Source organism: Lithobates pipiens, unplaced genomic scaffold (assembly GCF_037356315.1).
Source record: "Lithobates pipiens isolate NorthernLeopardFrog02 unplaced genomic scaffold, aLitPip1_a1.2 Scaffold_23, whole genome shotgun sequence".
Lineage (NCBI taxonomy): Eukaryota > Metazoa > Chordata > Amphibia > Anura > Ranidae > Lithobates > Lithobates pipiens.
In genome coordinates this window covers 7618320-7635118 of record NW_027507785.1, presented here as the reverse complement: position 1 = coordinate 7635118, position 16799 = coordinate 7618320, and the positions used below count along the sequence as shown (strand labels likewise).

The following is a 16799-nucleotide window of genomic DNA, read 5'->3' as shown; positions in this document are numbered from 1 at the left end:
TAGAAGGTATCAGGAGAGAAGAAGGATAGAAGAAGAAGAAGGATAGAATGTGTCAGGAGAAAAGAAGGATAGAAGAAGGAGAAGGATAGAAGGTATTAGGAGAGAAGAAGGATAGAAGAAGAAGAAGGATAGAATGTGTCAGGAGAGAAGAAGAATAAGGATAGAATGTCTCAGGAGAGAAGAAGGATAGAAGAAGAAGAGGGATAGAAGGATAGAAGAAGAAGAAGGATAGGATGTGTCAGGAGAGAAGAAGGATAGAATGTTTCAGGAGAGAAGGATAGAAGAAGGAGAAGGATAGAATGTGTCAGGAGAGAAGAAGGATAGAATGTGTCAGGAGAGAAGAAGGATAGAATGTGTCAGGAGAGAAGAAGGATAGAATGTATCAGGAGAGAAGAAGGATATAATGTATCAGGAGAGAAGAAGGATAGAATGTCTCAGGAGAGAAGAAGGATAGAATGTGTCAGGAAAGAAGAAGGATAGAATGTATCAGGAGAGAAGAAGGATAGAATGTATCAGGAGAGAAGAAGGCTAGAAGAAGAAGGATAGAATGTCACAGGAGAGAAGAAGGATAGAAGAAGGAGAAAGATAGAAGGTATCAGGAGAGAAGAAGGATAAAATGTATCAGGAGAGAAGAAGGATAGAAGAAGAAGAAGGATAGAATGTGTCAGGAGAGAAGAAGGATAGAATGTCTCAGGAGAGAAGAAGGATAGAAGAAGGAGAAGGATAGAATGTCTCAGGAGAGAAGAAGGATAGAATGTATTAGGAGAGAAGAAGGATATAATGTATCAGGAGAGAAGAAGGGTATAATGTCTCAGGAGACTATCAAACATAAGGGAAGAGAAGGATAGAAGGGAAGAGAAGGATAGAAGGATAGAAGAGGGAATATAAAGATAGAAAGATAGAAAGTGCCAGGATAGAAGAAGGACAGAGGGATATAATAAGGATATAAGGACAGAAGAGGGGAGAGAATGATAGAAGGATAGAAGAAGGATATAAGAAGGATAGAAGGATATAAGAAGGATAGAAGAAGGATAGAAGGGAAGGAGAGAATGGTAGAAGGGAAGGATAGAAGAAAGATAGAAGAAGAACAGAAGAAGAATAGAAGAAGAGGAGAAGAATAGAAGGATAGAAGAAGGATAAAAGAAGAAGAGAAGAAGAATCGAAGGATAGAAGAAGAGAAGGATAGAAGAATAGAAGGATATAAGAATAGAAGGATATAAGAATAGAAGAATGATAAAAGAGGAAGAGAAGAAGAATCGAAGGATAGAAGAATAGAAGAAGGATAGAAGAATAGAAGGATAGATGAATAGAAGGATAAAAGAAGAAGGAAAGAAGAATAGAAAAAGAGAAGGATAGAAGAATATAAGGATAGAAGACGAACAGAAGGATAGAAGAAGGATAGAAGAAGAGTAGAAGGATAGAAGAAGAACATAAGGATATAAGGATAGAAGAAGGATAAAACAAGGATAGAAGAAGAACAGAAGAATAGAAGATGGATAGAAGAAGGCGAATAGAAGAACAGGATAGAAGAAGAAGAGAAGGATAGAAGAAGAATAGAAGGCTAGAAGAAGATGAATAGAAGGATAGAAGAAGAATAGAAGGATAGAAGAAGATGAATATAAGAAGAATAGCAGAATAGAAGGAAAGAAGAAGAATGATAGAAGAAGGACAGAAGGATAAAAGAAGAACAGAAGGATAGAGGAATAGAAGAAGAACAGAAGGATAGAAGGATACAGAAGGATAGAAGAATAGAATGATACAGAAGGATAGAAGGCTAGAAGAAGGATACAGAGGGATACAGAAGGATGGAAGAAAAAGATAGAAGACAGATAGAAGAAGGATACAGAAGGATAGAATTCTAGAAGAAGGATACAGAAGGATAGACGAAGAATAGAAGAATACAAGGAGGATAGAAAAAGGATACAGAAGGATAGAAGAAGGATATAATTATAGAAGGATACAGAAGGATAGAAGAATAGAAGACTAATAGAAAGATAGAAGGATAGAATGATAGAAGAAGGATAAATAAGGACAGAAGAAGGATAGAAGAAGGATACAGAAGGATAGAATTATAGAAGAAGGATACAGAAGGATATAAGAATAGAAGACTAATAGAAGGATAGAATGATAGAAGAAGGATACATAAGGATAGAAGAAGGAAAGAATGATAGAAGAAGAATACATAAGGATAGAAGAATAAAAGAATACAAGGAGGATAGAAGAAGGATACAAAAGTATAGAAGAAGGATATAATGATAGAAGAAGGATATAATGATAGAAGGATAGAATGATAGAAGAAGGATAGAATTATAGAAGAAGGATACAGAAGGATAGAAGAATAGAAGACTAATAGGATAGAAGAAGACTAATAGAAGGACAGAAGAAGGATACAGAAGGATAGAAGAATAGAAGACTAATAGGATAGAAGAAGACTAATAGAAGGACAGAAGAAGGATACAGAAGGATAGAAGAATAGAAGACTAATAGGATAGAAGAAGACTAATAGAAGGACAGAAGACGGATACAGAAGGATAGAAGAATAGAAGACTAATAGGATAGAAGAAGACTAATAGAAGGACAGAAGAAGGATACAGAAGGATAGAAGAATAGAAGACTAATAGAAGTGCAGAAGACGGATACAGAAGGATAGAAGACTTGGTCTTACCTGGAGCGCTTCGGAGCATGCCGGAGTCCCTTCGTCCGCCTTCAGAAAAGCCTGCTGACCCCGTCTAAATAAACGGAGAAGAGCGATGAGTATGTGATGTAGGATGAGGATCATGTCGCTCGCCCGATGCACACACACACGCTCGGACTACATGGATAAATACACATGAATGTGAAGTCCTGGCTCGGCTCTCGGGGAAGGGTGGTAAAATAAAGAGCCATCCTTTTTGAAAAGCCGCCCCTCCCCAGCGCCCTCCCCCCCTCCCCGGTCTCAGAAAAGGGTTCCGCTCCGGATTTGCTCCCACCTGCTCCCCGCAGAGAACGGACACGCCGATCGGAGGATCCACATCGCCGGGTGTGCGGAGATATGGAGAGGGGTGAAGGGGAGACGGGCGGGGAGAGGAGCCGCACACCGCACTCCAGAGGGGGGACGGAGGATGTGCAGTGCAGTGGGGGGGAGGCTCAGGGTCCTAGTGCCGGAGTACACCGAGGAGAGGAGCTGACATGGGAGGTTAGAGGATTGGGGGGCTGCAGGGGAAAGAGGGGGTGCACCTTTCTTCAGGGGAGGGGGAGCTTTATCATACTGGGGTGCACTTTACTACAGGGGAAGGGGTCTGCAACTTACTGGAGGGGAGGAGGTCTGTATTTTTCTAGAAAGGGTGAATCTACACCTTACTGGAGGGGGGTGGAGGGGGGTATTATTGGAGGGGAGAGGGGTATGTAACCTTATTGGAGGGGAGGGGGATATTACTGGAGGGGAGGGGTATTATTGGAGGGGAGGAGGTATGCACCTTATTGGAGGGGAGGGGGTATTATTGGAGGAGAGGGGGGTATGCACCTTATTGGAGGGGAGGGGGGTATGCACCTTATTGGAAGGGAGTGGATATTATTGGAGGGGAGGGGGTATTATTGGAGGGGGCTATGCACCTTATTGGAGGGGAGGGGGTATTACTGGAGGGGAGGGGTATTATTGGAGGGGAGGGGGTATGCACCTTATTGGAGGGGAGGGGGGTATTATTGAAGGAGAGGGGGTATGCACCTTATTGGAAGGGAAGGGGTATTATTGGAGGGGGGGGTATACACCTTATTGGAAGGGAGGGGGTATTATTGGAGGGGAGGGGGGTATTATTGGAGGGGAGGGGGGTATGCGCCTTATTGGAAGGGAAGGGGTATTATTGGAGGGGGGGGGTATACACCTTATTGGAAAGGAGGGGGTATTATTGGAGGGGAGGGGGTATGCACCTTATTGGAGGGGAGGGGGGTATGCACCTTATTGGAAGGGAGGGGATATTATTGGAGGGGAGGGGGTATTATTGGAGGGGGGTATGCACCTTATTGGAGGGGAGGGGGTATTACTGGAGGGGAGGGGTATTATTGGAGGGGAGGGGGTATGCACCTTATTGGAGGGGAGGGGGGTATTATTGAAGGAGAGGGGGTATGCACCTTATTGGAAGGGAAGGGGTATTTTTGGAGGGGAGGGGGGTATGCGCCTTATTGGAGGGGAGGGGGGAAGTATTGGACAGGAGGGGGTATGCACCTTATTGGAAGGGATTGGTATTATTGGAAGGGAGGGGTATTATTGGAAGGGAGGGGTATTATTGGAGGGGAGGGGGTATTATTGGAAGGGAGGGGTATTATTGAAGGGGAGGGGGTATTATTTGAGGGTAGGGGTATTATTGGAGGGGAGGGGGGTATTATTGGATGGGAGGGGGGTATGCACCTTATGGGGGGTATTATTGGAGGGGAGGGGGTATGCACCTTATTGGAGGGGAGGGGGTATTATTGGAGGGGGTATGCACCTTATTGGAAGGGAGGGGGTATTACTGGAGGGGAGGGGGTATGCACCTTATTGGAGGGGAGGGGGGTATGCACCTTATTGGAGGGGAGGGGGGTATTATTGCAGGGGGGTATGCACCTTATTGGAGGGGAAGGGGGTATTATTGGAGGGGAGGGGGTATTATTGGAGGGGAGGGGGTATTATTGGAGGGGAGGGGGTATGCACCTTATTGGAGGGGAGGGGGTATTATTGTAGGGGGGTGTGCACCTTATTGGAGGGGGTATTACTGGAGGGGAGGGGGGTATTACTGGAGGGGAGGGGAGGAGGGTATGCACCTTATTGGAGGGGAGGGGGGTATACACCTTAATGGTAGGGAGGGGGTATTACTGGAGGGGAGGGGGGTATGCACCTTATTGGAGGGGAGGGGGTATTATTGGAGGGGGGTGTGCACCTTATTGGAGGGGGTATTACTGGAGGGGAGGAGGGTATGCACCTTATTGGAGGGGAGGGGGTATTACTGGAGGTGAGGGGGGTATTATTGGAGGGGAGGGGGGTATGCACCTTATTGGAAGGGGGGGTATTACTGGAGGGGAGGGGGGTATTACTGGAGGTGAGGGCATTCTACACTTTACTGGAGAGGGTATGTAACATAAGAGGCGGAGGGGAGGGGGTGGGACTTCGGACGGGGTGTGTCTGGTGAGACCAAACAAATCATGTAAATAATAATAACATCCACATGTTTATTAATAAACAATGAAACAAAACATTAAACTAAACCCTCCCCCACTGACATAATACAGCATAACATGCAGAGTACAGTTGTAAAAAGCGTCACCGCTGTACACATACCAGGAAAGGCACACCAGATATTAAGCAGAATTCTGGTGAAAACATAAATTGGTAAAACCATTTAGAATATCGATGTACACTGGATGCATCAAGGTAGGCACAACGCGTTTCAGGACTTCTTCCATTCATCAGGAGACATACATCCATGTTCTATAAAGGGATAAATGATCTTTTACTGTGATGGGCCATTGACAATTTTTCCAATGTGATGTTTATCGCGGTTCCATACATGTTATGCTGTATGATGTCAGACATTTCATGGTTCAGTAATAATCATGTGGATGTTATTACTTACATGATTTGTTTGGTGTCACCAGACACACCCCGTCTGAAGTCCCAACCCCCCCCCCCCCCCTCTTATGTTACATATAGCACAGGGATGGAGAGGTAAACCTTCCCTTATGTCTCACTCAAAGTCCCAAATGTTCCCCCTGTTTTCTTTACTGGAGAGGGGGGTATGCACCTTATTGGGGGGGGAGGGGTGTTCTACACCTCACTGGAGAGGGGGGTATGCACCTTATTGAAGGGGGGGTGTTCTACACCTCACCGGAGAGGGGGGGTATGCACCTTATTGGAGGGGGGAGAGTTTTCTACACCTCACTGGAGAGGGGGGTATGCATCTTATTGAACGGGGGGAGTGTTCTACACCTCACTGGAGAAGGGGGTATGCACCTTATTGGAGGAGGGAGAGTTTTCTACACCTCACTGGAGAAGGGGGTATGCATCTTATTGAAGGGGGGGGGGGGTGTTCTACACCTCACTGGAGAAGGGGGTATGCACCTTATTGGAGGAGGGAGAGTTTCTACACCTCACTGGAGAAGGGGGTATGCACCTTATTGGAGGAGGGAGAGTTTTCTACACCTCACTGGAGAGGGGGGTATGCATCTTATTGAAGGGGGGGGGGTGTTCTACACCTCACTGGAGAAGGGGGTATGCATCTTATTGGAGGGGGGTATTCTACACCTCACTGGAGAGGGGGGTATGCATCTTATTGGAGGGGGGGTATTCTACACCTCACCGGAGAGGGGGGTATGCATCTTATTGGAGGGGGGAGAATTTTCTACACCTCACTGGAGAGGAGGGTATGCATCTTATTGGAGGGGGGTATTCTACACCTCTCTGGAGAGGGGGGTATGCATCTTATTGGAGGGGGGTATTCTACACCTCTCTGGAGAGGGGGTATGCATCTTATTGGGGGGAGAGTGTTCTACATCTCACTGGAGAGGGGGGTATGCATCTTATTGGGGGGAGAGTGTTCTACATCTCACTGGAGAGGGGGGTATGCATCTTATTGAAGGCGGGGGGGGGGTGTTCTACACCTCACTGGAGAGGGGGGTATGCATCTTATTGAAGGGGGGTGTTCTACGCCTCACTGGAGAGGGGGGTATGCACCTTATTGAAGGGGGGGTGTTCTACACCTCACTGGAGAGGGGGGTATGCATCTTATTGGAGGGGGGAGAGTTTTCTACACCTCACTGGAGAGGGGGGTATGCACCTTTTTGGGGGGCGAGTGTTCTACACCTCACTGGAGAGGGGGGTATGCACCTTATTGGAGGGGGGGGTGTTCTACACCTCACTGGAGATGGGGGTATGCACCTTTTTGGGGGGGAGAGTGTTCTACACCTCACTGGAGAGGGGGGTATGCACCTTTTTGGGGGGGCGAGTGTTCTACACCTCACTGGAGAGGGGGGTATGCACCTTATTGGAGGGGGGGTGTTCTACACCTCACTAGAGAGGGGGGTATGCACCTTATTGAAGGGGGGGGTGTTCTACACCTCACTGGAGAGGGGGGTATGCACCTTATTGAAGGGGGGGTGTTCTACACCTCACTGGAGAGGGGGGTATGCATATTATTGGAGGGGGGAGAGTTTTCTACACCTCACTGGAGAGGGGGTATGCATCTTATTGAACGGGGGGAGTGTTCTACACCTCACTGGAGAAGGGGGTATGCACCTTATTGGAGGAGGGAGAGTTTTCTACACCTCACTGGAGATGGGGGTATGCATCTTATTGAAGGGGGGGGTGTTCTACACCTCACTGGAGAAGGGGGTATGCACCTTATTGGAGGAGGGAGAGTTTTCTACACCTCACTGGAGAAGGGGGTATGCACCTTATTGGAGGAGGGAGAGTTTTCTACACCTCACTGGAGAGGGGGGTATGCATCTTATTGAAGGGGGGGGTGTTCTACACCTCACTGGAGAAGGGGGTATGCATCTTATTGGAGGGGGGTATTCTACACCTCACTGGAGAGGGGGGTATGCATCTTATTGGAGGGGGGGTATTCTACACCTCACCGGAGAGGGGGGTATGCATCTTATTGGAGGGGGGAGAATTTTCTACACCTCACTGGAGAGGAGGGTATGCATCTTATTGGAGGGGGGTATTCTACACCTCTCTGGAGAGGGGGGTATGCATCTTATTGGAGGGGGGTATTCTACACCTCTCTGGAGAGGGGGGTATGCATCTTATTGGGGGGAGAGTGTTCTACATCTCACTGGAGAGGGGGGTATGCATCTTATTGGGGGGAGAGTGTTCTACATCTCACTGGAGAGGGGGGTATGCATCTTATTGAAGGCGGGGGGGGGGTGTTCTACACCTCACTGGAGAGGGGGGTATGCATCTTATTGAAGGGGGGGTGTTCTACGCCTCACTGGAGAGGGGGGTATGCACCTTATTGAAGGGGGGGGTGTTCTACACCTCACTGGAGAGGGGGGTATGCATCTTATTGGAGGGGGGAGAGTTTTCTACACCTCACTGGAGAGGGGGGTATGCACCTTTTTGGGGGGCGAGTGTTCTACACCTCACTGGAAAGGGGGGTATGCACCTTATTGGAGGGGGGGTGTTCTACACCTCACTGGAGAGGGGGGTATGCACCTTTTTGGGGGGGAGAGTGTTCTACACCTCACTGGAGAGGGGGGTATGCACCTTTTTGGGGGGGCGAGTGTTCTACACCTCACTGGAGAGGGGGGTATGCACCTTATTGGAGGGGGGGTGTTCTACACCTCACTAGAGAGGGGGGTATGCACCTTATTGAAGGGGGGGGTGTTCTACACCTCACTGGAGAGGGGGGTATGCACCTTATTGAAGGGGGGGTGTTCTACACCTCACTGGAGAGGGGGGTATGCATATTATTGGAGGGGGGAGAGTTTTCTACACCTCACTGGAGAGGGGGGTATGCACCTTTTTGTGGGGGGCGAGTGTTCTACACCTCACTGGAGAGGGGGGTATGCATCTTATTGGGGGGGGGGTCGAGTGTTCTACACCTCACTGGAGAGGGGGGTATGCATCTTATTGGGGGGGGTCGAGTGTTCTACACCTCACTGGAGAGGGGGGTATGCATCTTATTGGGGGGGGGGGGGGCGAGTGTTCTACACCTCACAGGAGAGGGGGGTATGCACCTTATTGGGGGGGGTCGAGTGTTCTACACCTCACTGGAGAGGGGGGTATGCATCTTATTGGGGGGGGGGGTCGAGTGTTCTACACCTCACTGGAGAGGGGGGTATGCATCTTATTGGGGGGGGGGTCGAGTGTTCTACACCTCACTGGAGAGGGGGGTATGCACCTTATTGGAGGGGGGAGAGTGTTCTACACCTCACTGGAGAGGGGGGTATGCACCTTATTGGAGGGGGGAGAGTGTTCTACACCTCACTGGAGAGGGGGGTATGCACCTTATTGGAGGGGGGGTATTCTACACCTCACTGGAAAGGGGGGAGTCTGAACCTAATTGGAGAAGGTGGTCTGTACCTTCTAAGCGGTGGCGGGGGAGGGGTGGAGTGAGGGGTCTGCATCTTACTGTAGAGGATGGTGGTCTGCGTCTTAATGGAGAAAGGTCAGCACCGCACTGGGTGAGGGCGGCACCTTACTAGAGAGAAGGGCGGTTCTGTACTGCACTATGACCACTCCGGGGTCCTCCCTGATAGACTCCTCCAGCTGACTGGCTCCCCACTATGGAGAACAATGGATAGCGTTCCACCGAAGGGGACATCCAAAACAGGTGCTCTACGTTTCTAAAGGTCCCAAGGGGGTTAAGGTCCACACTTCAGTTTGGACAGACTACTGTCTTCTTCCCTCCTCCACACACTACCCCCACCTCAACCCCTTCCTACTACTTATCTCCCAAATGGGAGAGGAGGGAAGATCGCCCTTTACTGAGAGTGGAGAAGGTTGCACGTCGCTGGGAGTAGAGGGAAGATGGCACCTACAGATAGGGGTGCATTTTGCAGGAACCGGAGGGGGTTCTCCTTTCTGGATGTGGTGGGGGGGGGGGGGGGGTTCACCTTGCTGGGAGTGGAGGAGGGGCAATTTGATAAGAGTAGAGGGAGGTGCACTTTGCTTGGAGTGGAGGGGTTGGTACCTTGCAGGAAAAGGAGGAGTGTGTTCCTTGTTGGTAGATGAGGGCATTGGATGGCATGTTCTATGAGCAGAGGGGGAGGGGGGGGGTCACCTTGCTGGTAGAGGAGATGTACACCTTCCTGGAGCTGGAGAGGTACACCTTGCTAAGAGTGGAGGAGGTGCACCATTCTGAGGGGGGTGTCACGTAGGAGTATACCGCGCTGTTAACAAAGGGAGACAACTTTCTGGGGGTGGGGGGATATATCGCTTCTCAGGGAGTTAGAAGTTTGCATGGCATCTTCCTGGGAATAGAGGGGGGTGGCAACCTGCTGGTTGGGAGGGGGGGGGGGGGGTTGTAAACTCTGTGGGAGTGGAAGGAAGTGCAACTTGTAGAAGTGGGGGGGGAGTTCAATGGCACCCTGTTAGGAGTGGAGGGGGTGGCAACTTTCTAGGAGTGAGGGGTGAATGGGGTGCACGTTGCTGGGAGTGGAGTGAAGCATGGTATCTTGGAAAGAAGGGAGGGGAGCTGGCATCTGGTTGGGAATGGAAGGGAGATATGGCACCTTACTGGGAGTTGAGGGGGAGCTATGGCACCTTGCTAAGAGTGGAAGGGGGGGTAGCACCTTTATGGGAATGGAGGGGTAATATGACACCTTGCTGGGAATGGAAGGGGGATATGGCACCTTGCTGGGAATGAAGGAGGAGATCTGGCACCTTGCAGGGGAATAGGGAAGGCGGGGGTAAAACCATGCTGGGAATAGAGGGGGGGGGGGTATATGGTACCTTGCTGAGTATGGTAGGCATCTTGTTAGGAATGTAAGGGTGATTGATATGGCACCTCGGTGAGAATGGTAGGCACCTTGTTAGGAATGGAAGGGGGATATGGCACCTTGCTGGGAATGAAGGAGGAGATCTGGCACCTTGCGGGGCAATAGGGAAGGCGGGGGTAAAACCATGCTGGGAGTGGAGGGGGGGGGGGGGGGTGGGGGTATGGCACCTTGGTGAGAATGGTAGGCACCTTGTTAGGAATGGAAGGGGGATATGGCACCTTGCTGGGAATGAAGGAGGAGATCTGGCACCTTGCGGGGGAATAGGGAAGGCGGGGGTAAAACCATGCTGGGAGTGGGGGGGGGGAGGGGTGGGGGTATGGCACCTTGGTGAGAATGGTAGGCACCTTGTTAGGAATGGAAGGGGGATATGGCACCTTGCTGGGAATGAAGGAGGAGATCTGGCACCTTGCGGGGGGATAGGGAAGGCAGGGGTAACACCATGCTGGGAGTGGAGTGGGGGGGGGGGGGTATGGCACCTTGGTGAGAATGGTAGGCACCTTGTTAGGAATGGAAGGGGGATATGGCACCTTGCTGGGAATGAAGGAGGAGATCTTGTACCTTGCGGGGCAATAGGGAAGGCGGGGGTAAAACCATGCTGGGAGTGGAGGGGGGGGGGTATGGCACCTTGGTGAGAATGGTAGGCATTTTGTTAGGAATGGAAGGGGGATATGGCACCTTGCTGGGAGTTGGGGACAGGGGGGAGAATACCTTGCTGGGAGTAGAGGGCCGGTATGATACCTTGCTGGAAGTTGATGGGTGGGGAGAAGTGGAATTGGCATCTTGTTGGGAATAGGGTGACAATAGGGTACCTTGCTGGCAGTGGAGAGGCAATATGGGACCTTGCTGAAAGTGGATGGGTGAGGGGTTGGTCTGGTTGGGAATGGAGAGGCAATATGGTGAGGAAAGGGGGGGGGAGGGTAGATGGATCTGTGCTAGGAGTGGAAGAGGAGGGCACCTTGTCATAGCTGACTCCTTGCAGAAGATAGAGTATTGGCATCTTCTTGCTCATTCACACACCTCCCACTATGTGTGAATCTTCACACTTCTCATTCACACTGTTTACTGATGAAATTACTTTCCTGCATAGATGTCCCCATCCATAAGAAGGATTATTTCTAATCTCCTGAAGATCTGACTTCTCTCCCCTCTACGACACGTCATGGTGGACATCAACTTTCCTGCCCCATAACGCCGGTACAGACTCCGGGACTACCCACTATACTAAGAGACATCCCGATTTATACCAAATGAAAACCAGAGCCGTCTATATAGTGACAAATCAGAAATGATCTCTCCGTTATCTGTCTACAACAAACTGAACTCTGATTGGTTGCTTTGGCTACCACATGGAGGACCTTTTTTTCAGACAAGAGAGCCTGAGAGGAGGAGGTCTTGAGAAGAGCGGAGAGGACGGTGTGGGTGATATTTGGAGACCAGATTGGTGCTGGAGCTCGGGGCAGAGTTGTGAATGGCTTTGTATGTTGTGGTTAGTATTTTGAATTGAATTCGCTGGGTGATCGGGTGTTATAGGGTGACAACCAGGGCCGGACTTTCCATAGGGCTTGACGGGGCTCAAGCCCATGGGCCCCATCCAATAGGGGGCCCCCCCGCGAGCTCCTGAGAGGAGGAGGTCTTGAGAAGAGCGGAGAGGACGGTGTGGGTGATATTTGGAGACCAGATTGGTGCTGGAGCTCGGGGCAGAGTTGTGAATGGCTTTGTATGTTGTGGTTAGTATTTTGAATTGAATTCGCTGGGTGATCGGGTGTTATAGGGTGACAACCAGGGCCGGACTTTCCATAGGGCTTGACGGGGCTCAAGCCCATGGGCCCCATCCAATAGGGGGCCCCCCCGCGAGCTCTGCCTGTTAATTCTTTACACTAGACGTCCGCGCTATAGCAGGCTACTGCGCGGACGGCAATTGCTGGGAGGGGCATCCCTGGACGTCCTCCTCTTGTTTACATTGGGGAAGTTCTGTGTCGGCAGTGTCCCTTGGACACAGCCAATCACAGATTATGCGAAATGGCCAATCACAGCGGCCATTTAGCACTGATCTGAGTGTCCAATGAGAGATGATCTCATGAGATCATCTCTCATCGGCCTGCTCTACCCCTCACAGAGACAGCCTGTGAGGAGGGAGAGCGACGTGCAGCTCGTGAGTAAAAAAAAAAAAAATGGTGGAAAATAAAGTGCTGTCACTAGTGCCATGATAATCTGTCCCCAGTGCCACCTGTCCCCAGTGCCACCTGTCCCCGGTGCCATCTGTCCCCAGTGCCACCTGTCCCCAGTGTCACCTGTCCCCAGTGTCACCTGTCCCCAGTGCCACCTGTCCCTAGTACCACCTGTCCCTAGTGCCACCTGTCCTCAGTGCCACGTATAAGTGCCATCTGTCATCAGGGCCACCTGTCCCCAGTGTCATCTGTTCCCAGTGCCACCTGTCCCCAGTGCCACGTATAAGTGCCATCTGTCATCAGTGCCACTGCCACGTATAAGTGCCATCTGTCATCAGTGTCACATGTCCCCAGTGCCATCTGTCCCCAGTGCCACCTGTCCCCAGTGCCACATATAAGTGCCATCTGTCATCAGTGCCACTGCCATGTAAAAGTGCCATGTGTCATCAGTGTCACGTGTCATCAGTGCCACCTGTCCCCAGTGCCACCGGTCCCCAGTGCCATCTATCCCCAGTGCCATCTATCATCAGTGCCACTGCCACATATAAATGCCATCTGTCATCAGTGTCATGTGTCATCAGTGCCACCTGTCCCCAGTGCCACCTGTCCCTAGTGCCACCTGTCCCTAGTGCCACCTGTCCCCAGTGCCATGTATAAGTGCCACCTGTCATCAGTGCCACCTGTCCCCAGTGCCATCTATCCCCAGTGCCAACTGTCCCCAGTGCCATGTGCCATCTGTTATCAGTGTCACGTGTCATCACTGTCACGTATTAGTGCCATCTGTCATCAGTGCCACGTATTAGTGCCATCTGTCAGCAGTTCCACATATCAGTGTCATCTGTCATGAGTGTCACATGTCATCAGTGCCACATATTAGTGTCATCTGTCATCAGTGTCACATGTCATCAGTGCCACGTATTAGTGCCATCTGTCATCAGTGTCATCAGTGCCACGTATCAGTGCCATCTGTCATCAGTGCCACATCAGTGTCACGTGTCATTGTCCTGGTGCTCCAGGGCCTTCAAAATTGTAATAGGTAGTCAAGAAGTTAGTTGTGTAATTTATTCTTCTAGAACACGTGATGGCGCTCCCTGCATGTCGGGACCTCTCTAAGTGGCCAGGCTGTGGAAAAAGTCCCACACATGGGGTATTGTAATACTCAGGAGGAGTAGAATGTACAATTTGTCTTGCACTACTTTGTTCAATGAGTTATTTTGTTATATTCTTGCAATTGATTTGTTATGATTGCAACCTTACAAGGTAGTTGATTGTTTTTCAATATGTTTTCCAGGTAAATAAGTGTTTTATGTTCTCATTCTGACCAAAGACATTTGTGCATCGCAATAAACACTTCATCACTTAGAACTTTTTTAATCATTATTTATTTATTGGAAAAAAGCTTTTCAAGCTTCAATCAGTAATAGATTATTACTTTTTTGTTTTAGCATTTAACACCGTCTACGGTACCAGTCTCCTTTTAAAAGTAGCTTGGCACTTCAAATAACGATTGGATGGATTATATTGTTACGGCACCAGATTAATATAGAAGGTAGTTGCCCGAAAGTGACTCAAGCCCAGGGGCCCCCCAGCACCCTAAGTCCTGCCCTGGTGACAACGCTCTGCCCCTGTCTCTCAACTCTACTCTCGCATTGTCACTCGGTCACACGGGCTTCCAGCGGAGCCTACAAGTGGCCATTGCAGAACATTATACACGGGGGGGGGGGGGGGGGTGTGTGGTCCACCGTTGGCACCACCAAGAAGCCCGCCCTGAGGAATGTAATGCAGTGGGGTGGATGTAGACGGGAAGATCAGAAGAAACGAGGTGCAAACAAATGTAATATATATATATATTATTAAAAACACGCTTAATATTCATAACAAACTGTGTGCAGGGCAAACAAAATGTCGCCCGGTGGGTGTTTGTGTCTACTTTAAGAAAGGCAGATGTAGGGTTACATGTAAAGGGCCCCGGTGCCCGGTTGGGATGGGGGCCACCACCGGAGAGGCCAGGGTTAACCAATCTTTCCGCCCTGCCTTGTCTGCCCCCCCCCCCCACGCATCCGGTGGTGTGGAATCAAGGCTATCCCTCCTCGTGCCCCCCTTCCTGAATACCGCGGAGTCCACCCGAAATCGAGTCAGAGGCCGTGAACTGAGAGACATATTCTGAGGTTGGCACCTCGCCCCGAGTCTCACTTCTATACATATCACATGACGGGCGCCTGGCTGAACCTGACATAAGAGAGCGCGGGGGGGGGGGGATAGATGGAGGGGGGGATATATGGAGGGGGGGATAGATGGAGGGGGTAGATGGAGGGGGGATAGATGGAGGGGGAGATAGATGGAGGAGGGGATAGATGGAGGGGGAGATAGATGGAGGAGGGGATAGATGGAGGGGGGATAGATGAAGGGGGGGATAGATGAAGGGGGGATAGATGAGGGGGGATAGATGGAGGGGGGATAGATGGAGGGGGGATATATGGAGGGGGGGGATAGATGGAGGAGGTAGATGGAGGGAGGATAGATGGAGGGGGGGATAGATTCATTAGAAAGAAAATTAGGCTTGAGATAAAGGATGAAATTCAGCAGAATCCTTCACTACCTCACCGCATCATCATCTGCCTCACTGCTAAAAATATATATATATATATATATATATATATATATATATATATATATATATATATATATATATATATATATATATATATATATATATAATCTTGTCAAAACTATTAGGACACCTGTCTTTACACGCACATGGACTTTAATGGCATCCCAGTCTAAGTCCGGAGGGTTCAATATTGAGTTGGCTCCGCCCTTTGCAGCTATAACAGCTTCAACTCTTCTGGGAAGGCCGTCCACAAGGTTTAGGAGATGTGTCTATGGGGAGTGTTTGACCATCACCAATAAAGCAAGGTCAATAAAGTCATGGATGAGCACATTTGGTGTGGAGGAACTTGACTGGCCTGCACAGAGTCCTGACCTCAACCCGATAGAAGACCTTTGGGATGAATTAGAGCGGAGACTGTGAGCCAGGCCTTCTCATCTATAACAGCTTCAACTCTTCTGGGAAGGCCGTCCACAAGGTTTAGGAGATGTGTCTATGGGAATGTTTGACCATCACCAATAAAACAAGGTCCATAAGTCATAGATGAGTGAGTTTGGGGTGGAGGAACTTGACTGTCCTGCACAGAGTCCTGACTTCAACCCGATAGAACACTAACTTTGGAATTAATTTGAATGGAGGCTGCGAGCCAGGCCTTCTTGTCTATAACAGCTTCAACTCTTCTGGGAAGGCCGTCCACAAGGGTTAGGAGGATGTCTAGAAGAGCATTTGTGAGATCAGGCACTGATGTTGGACAAAAAGGCCTGGCTCGCAGTCTCCAATTCATCCCAAAGGCTTCTGATGTGACAATGGGGACTTTTGATGTGAAACAAGGGAGCTCCTATGCAATGGGGGGGGGGGGGCTTTTAATGTAAAAGGGGGATTCCGATAGAAGAGGGGGCTCTAAAAAGATGGGGGGGCTTCTGATGTGAAAGGGGGGTTCTCATGAGATAGAGGGGCTTCTGATGTGACAAAGGGGACTTTTTATGTGAAACGAGGGAGCTCCTATACAATGGGGGGGGGGCTTGTAATGTAAAAGTGGGGTACTGATAGAAGAAGGGTCTCTAACAAGATGGGGACTTCTGATTTGAAAGGGGGTTCTCATGAGATAGGGGGGCTTATGATGTGAAACAAGGGAGCTCCTATGCAATGGGGGGGGGCTTGTAATGTAAAAGGAGGATTCTGAAAGAAGAGGGGGGCGCTAACAACATAAGGGGGATATGATGTGAAAGGGGAGTCCTCATGAGATGGGGGGGCTTCTGATGTGACAAGGGGGACTTTTGATGTGAAACAAGGGAGCTCCTATGCAATTGGGGGACTTGTAATGTAAAAGGGGGGTTCTTATATAAGAGGGGGCTCTAACAAGATGGGGACTTCTGATGTGAATAGGGGGGCTTCTGATGGGAAAGGGGGGTTCTCATGAGATAGGGGGGCTTCTGATGGGAAAGGGGGGTTCTCATGAGATAGGGGGGGCTTCTGATGTGACAAGCGGCAGTTTTGATGTGAAACGAGGGAGCGCCTATGCAATGGGGGGGCTTGTAATATAAAAGGGGGATTTTGATAGAAGAGGGGGC

The 16799-nt window shown here is 49.8% G+C and overlaps 1 protein-coding gene across 2 annotated transcripts in view; it reads right to left on the bottom strand.

Moving 5' to 3' along the window:
* The window catches only part of PDE2A (phosphodiesterase 2A), a 910752-nt gene that overhangs the window by 613817 nt on the left and 280136 nt on the right, over window positions 1-16799 (bottom strand). The window contains exons 1-2 of one of the 2 annotated variants that reach the window (XM_077451151.1): window positions 2970-3120; window positions 2666-2729 (exon numbers count right to left, since the gene is read on the bottom strand). In XM_077451151.1, the coding sequence (XP_077307277.1) occupies window positions 2666-2729; window positions 2970-3013 (108 nt within the window). In that variant the 5' untranslated portion in view covers window positions 3014-3120. Of the gene's footprint in view, window positions 1-2665; window positions 2730-2969; window positions 3121-16799 lie in introns of those variants that run through there. The other variant, XM_077451150.1, reaches the window with a different exon arrangement.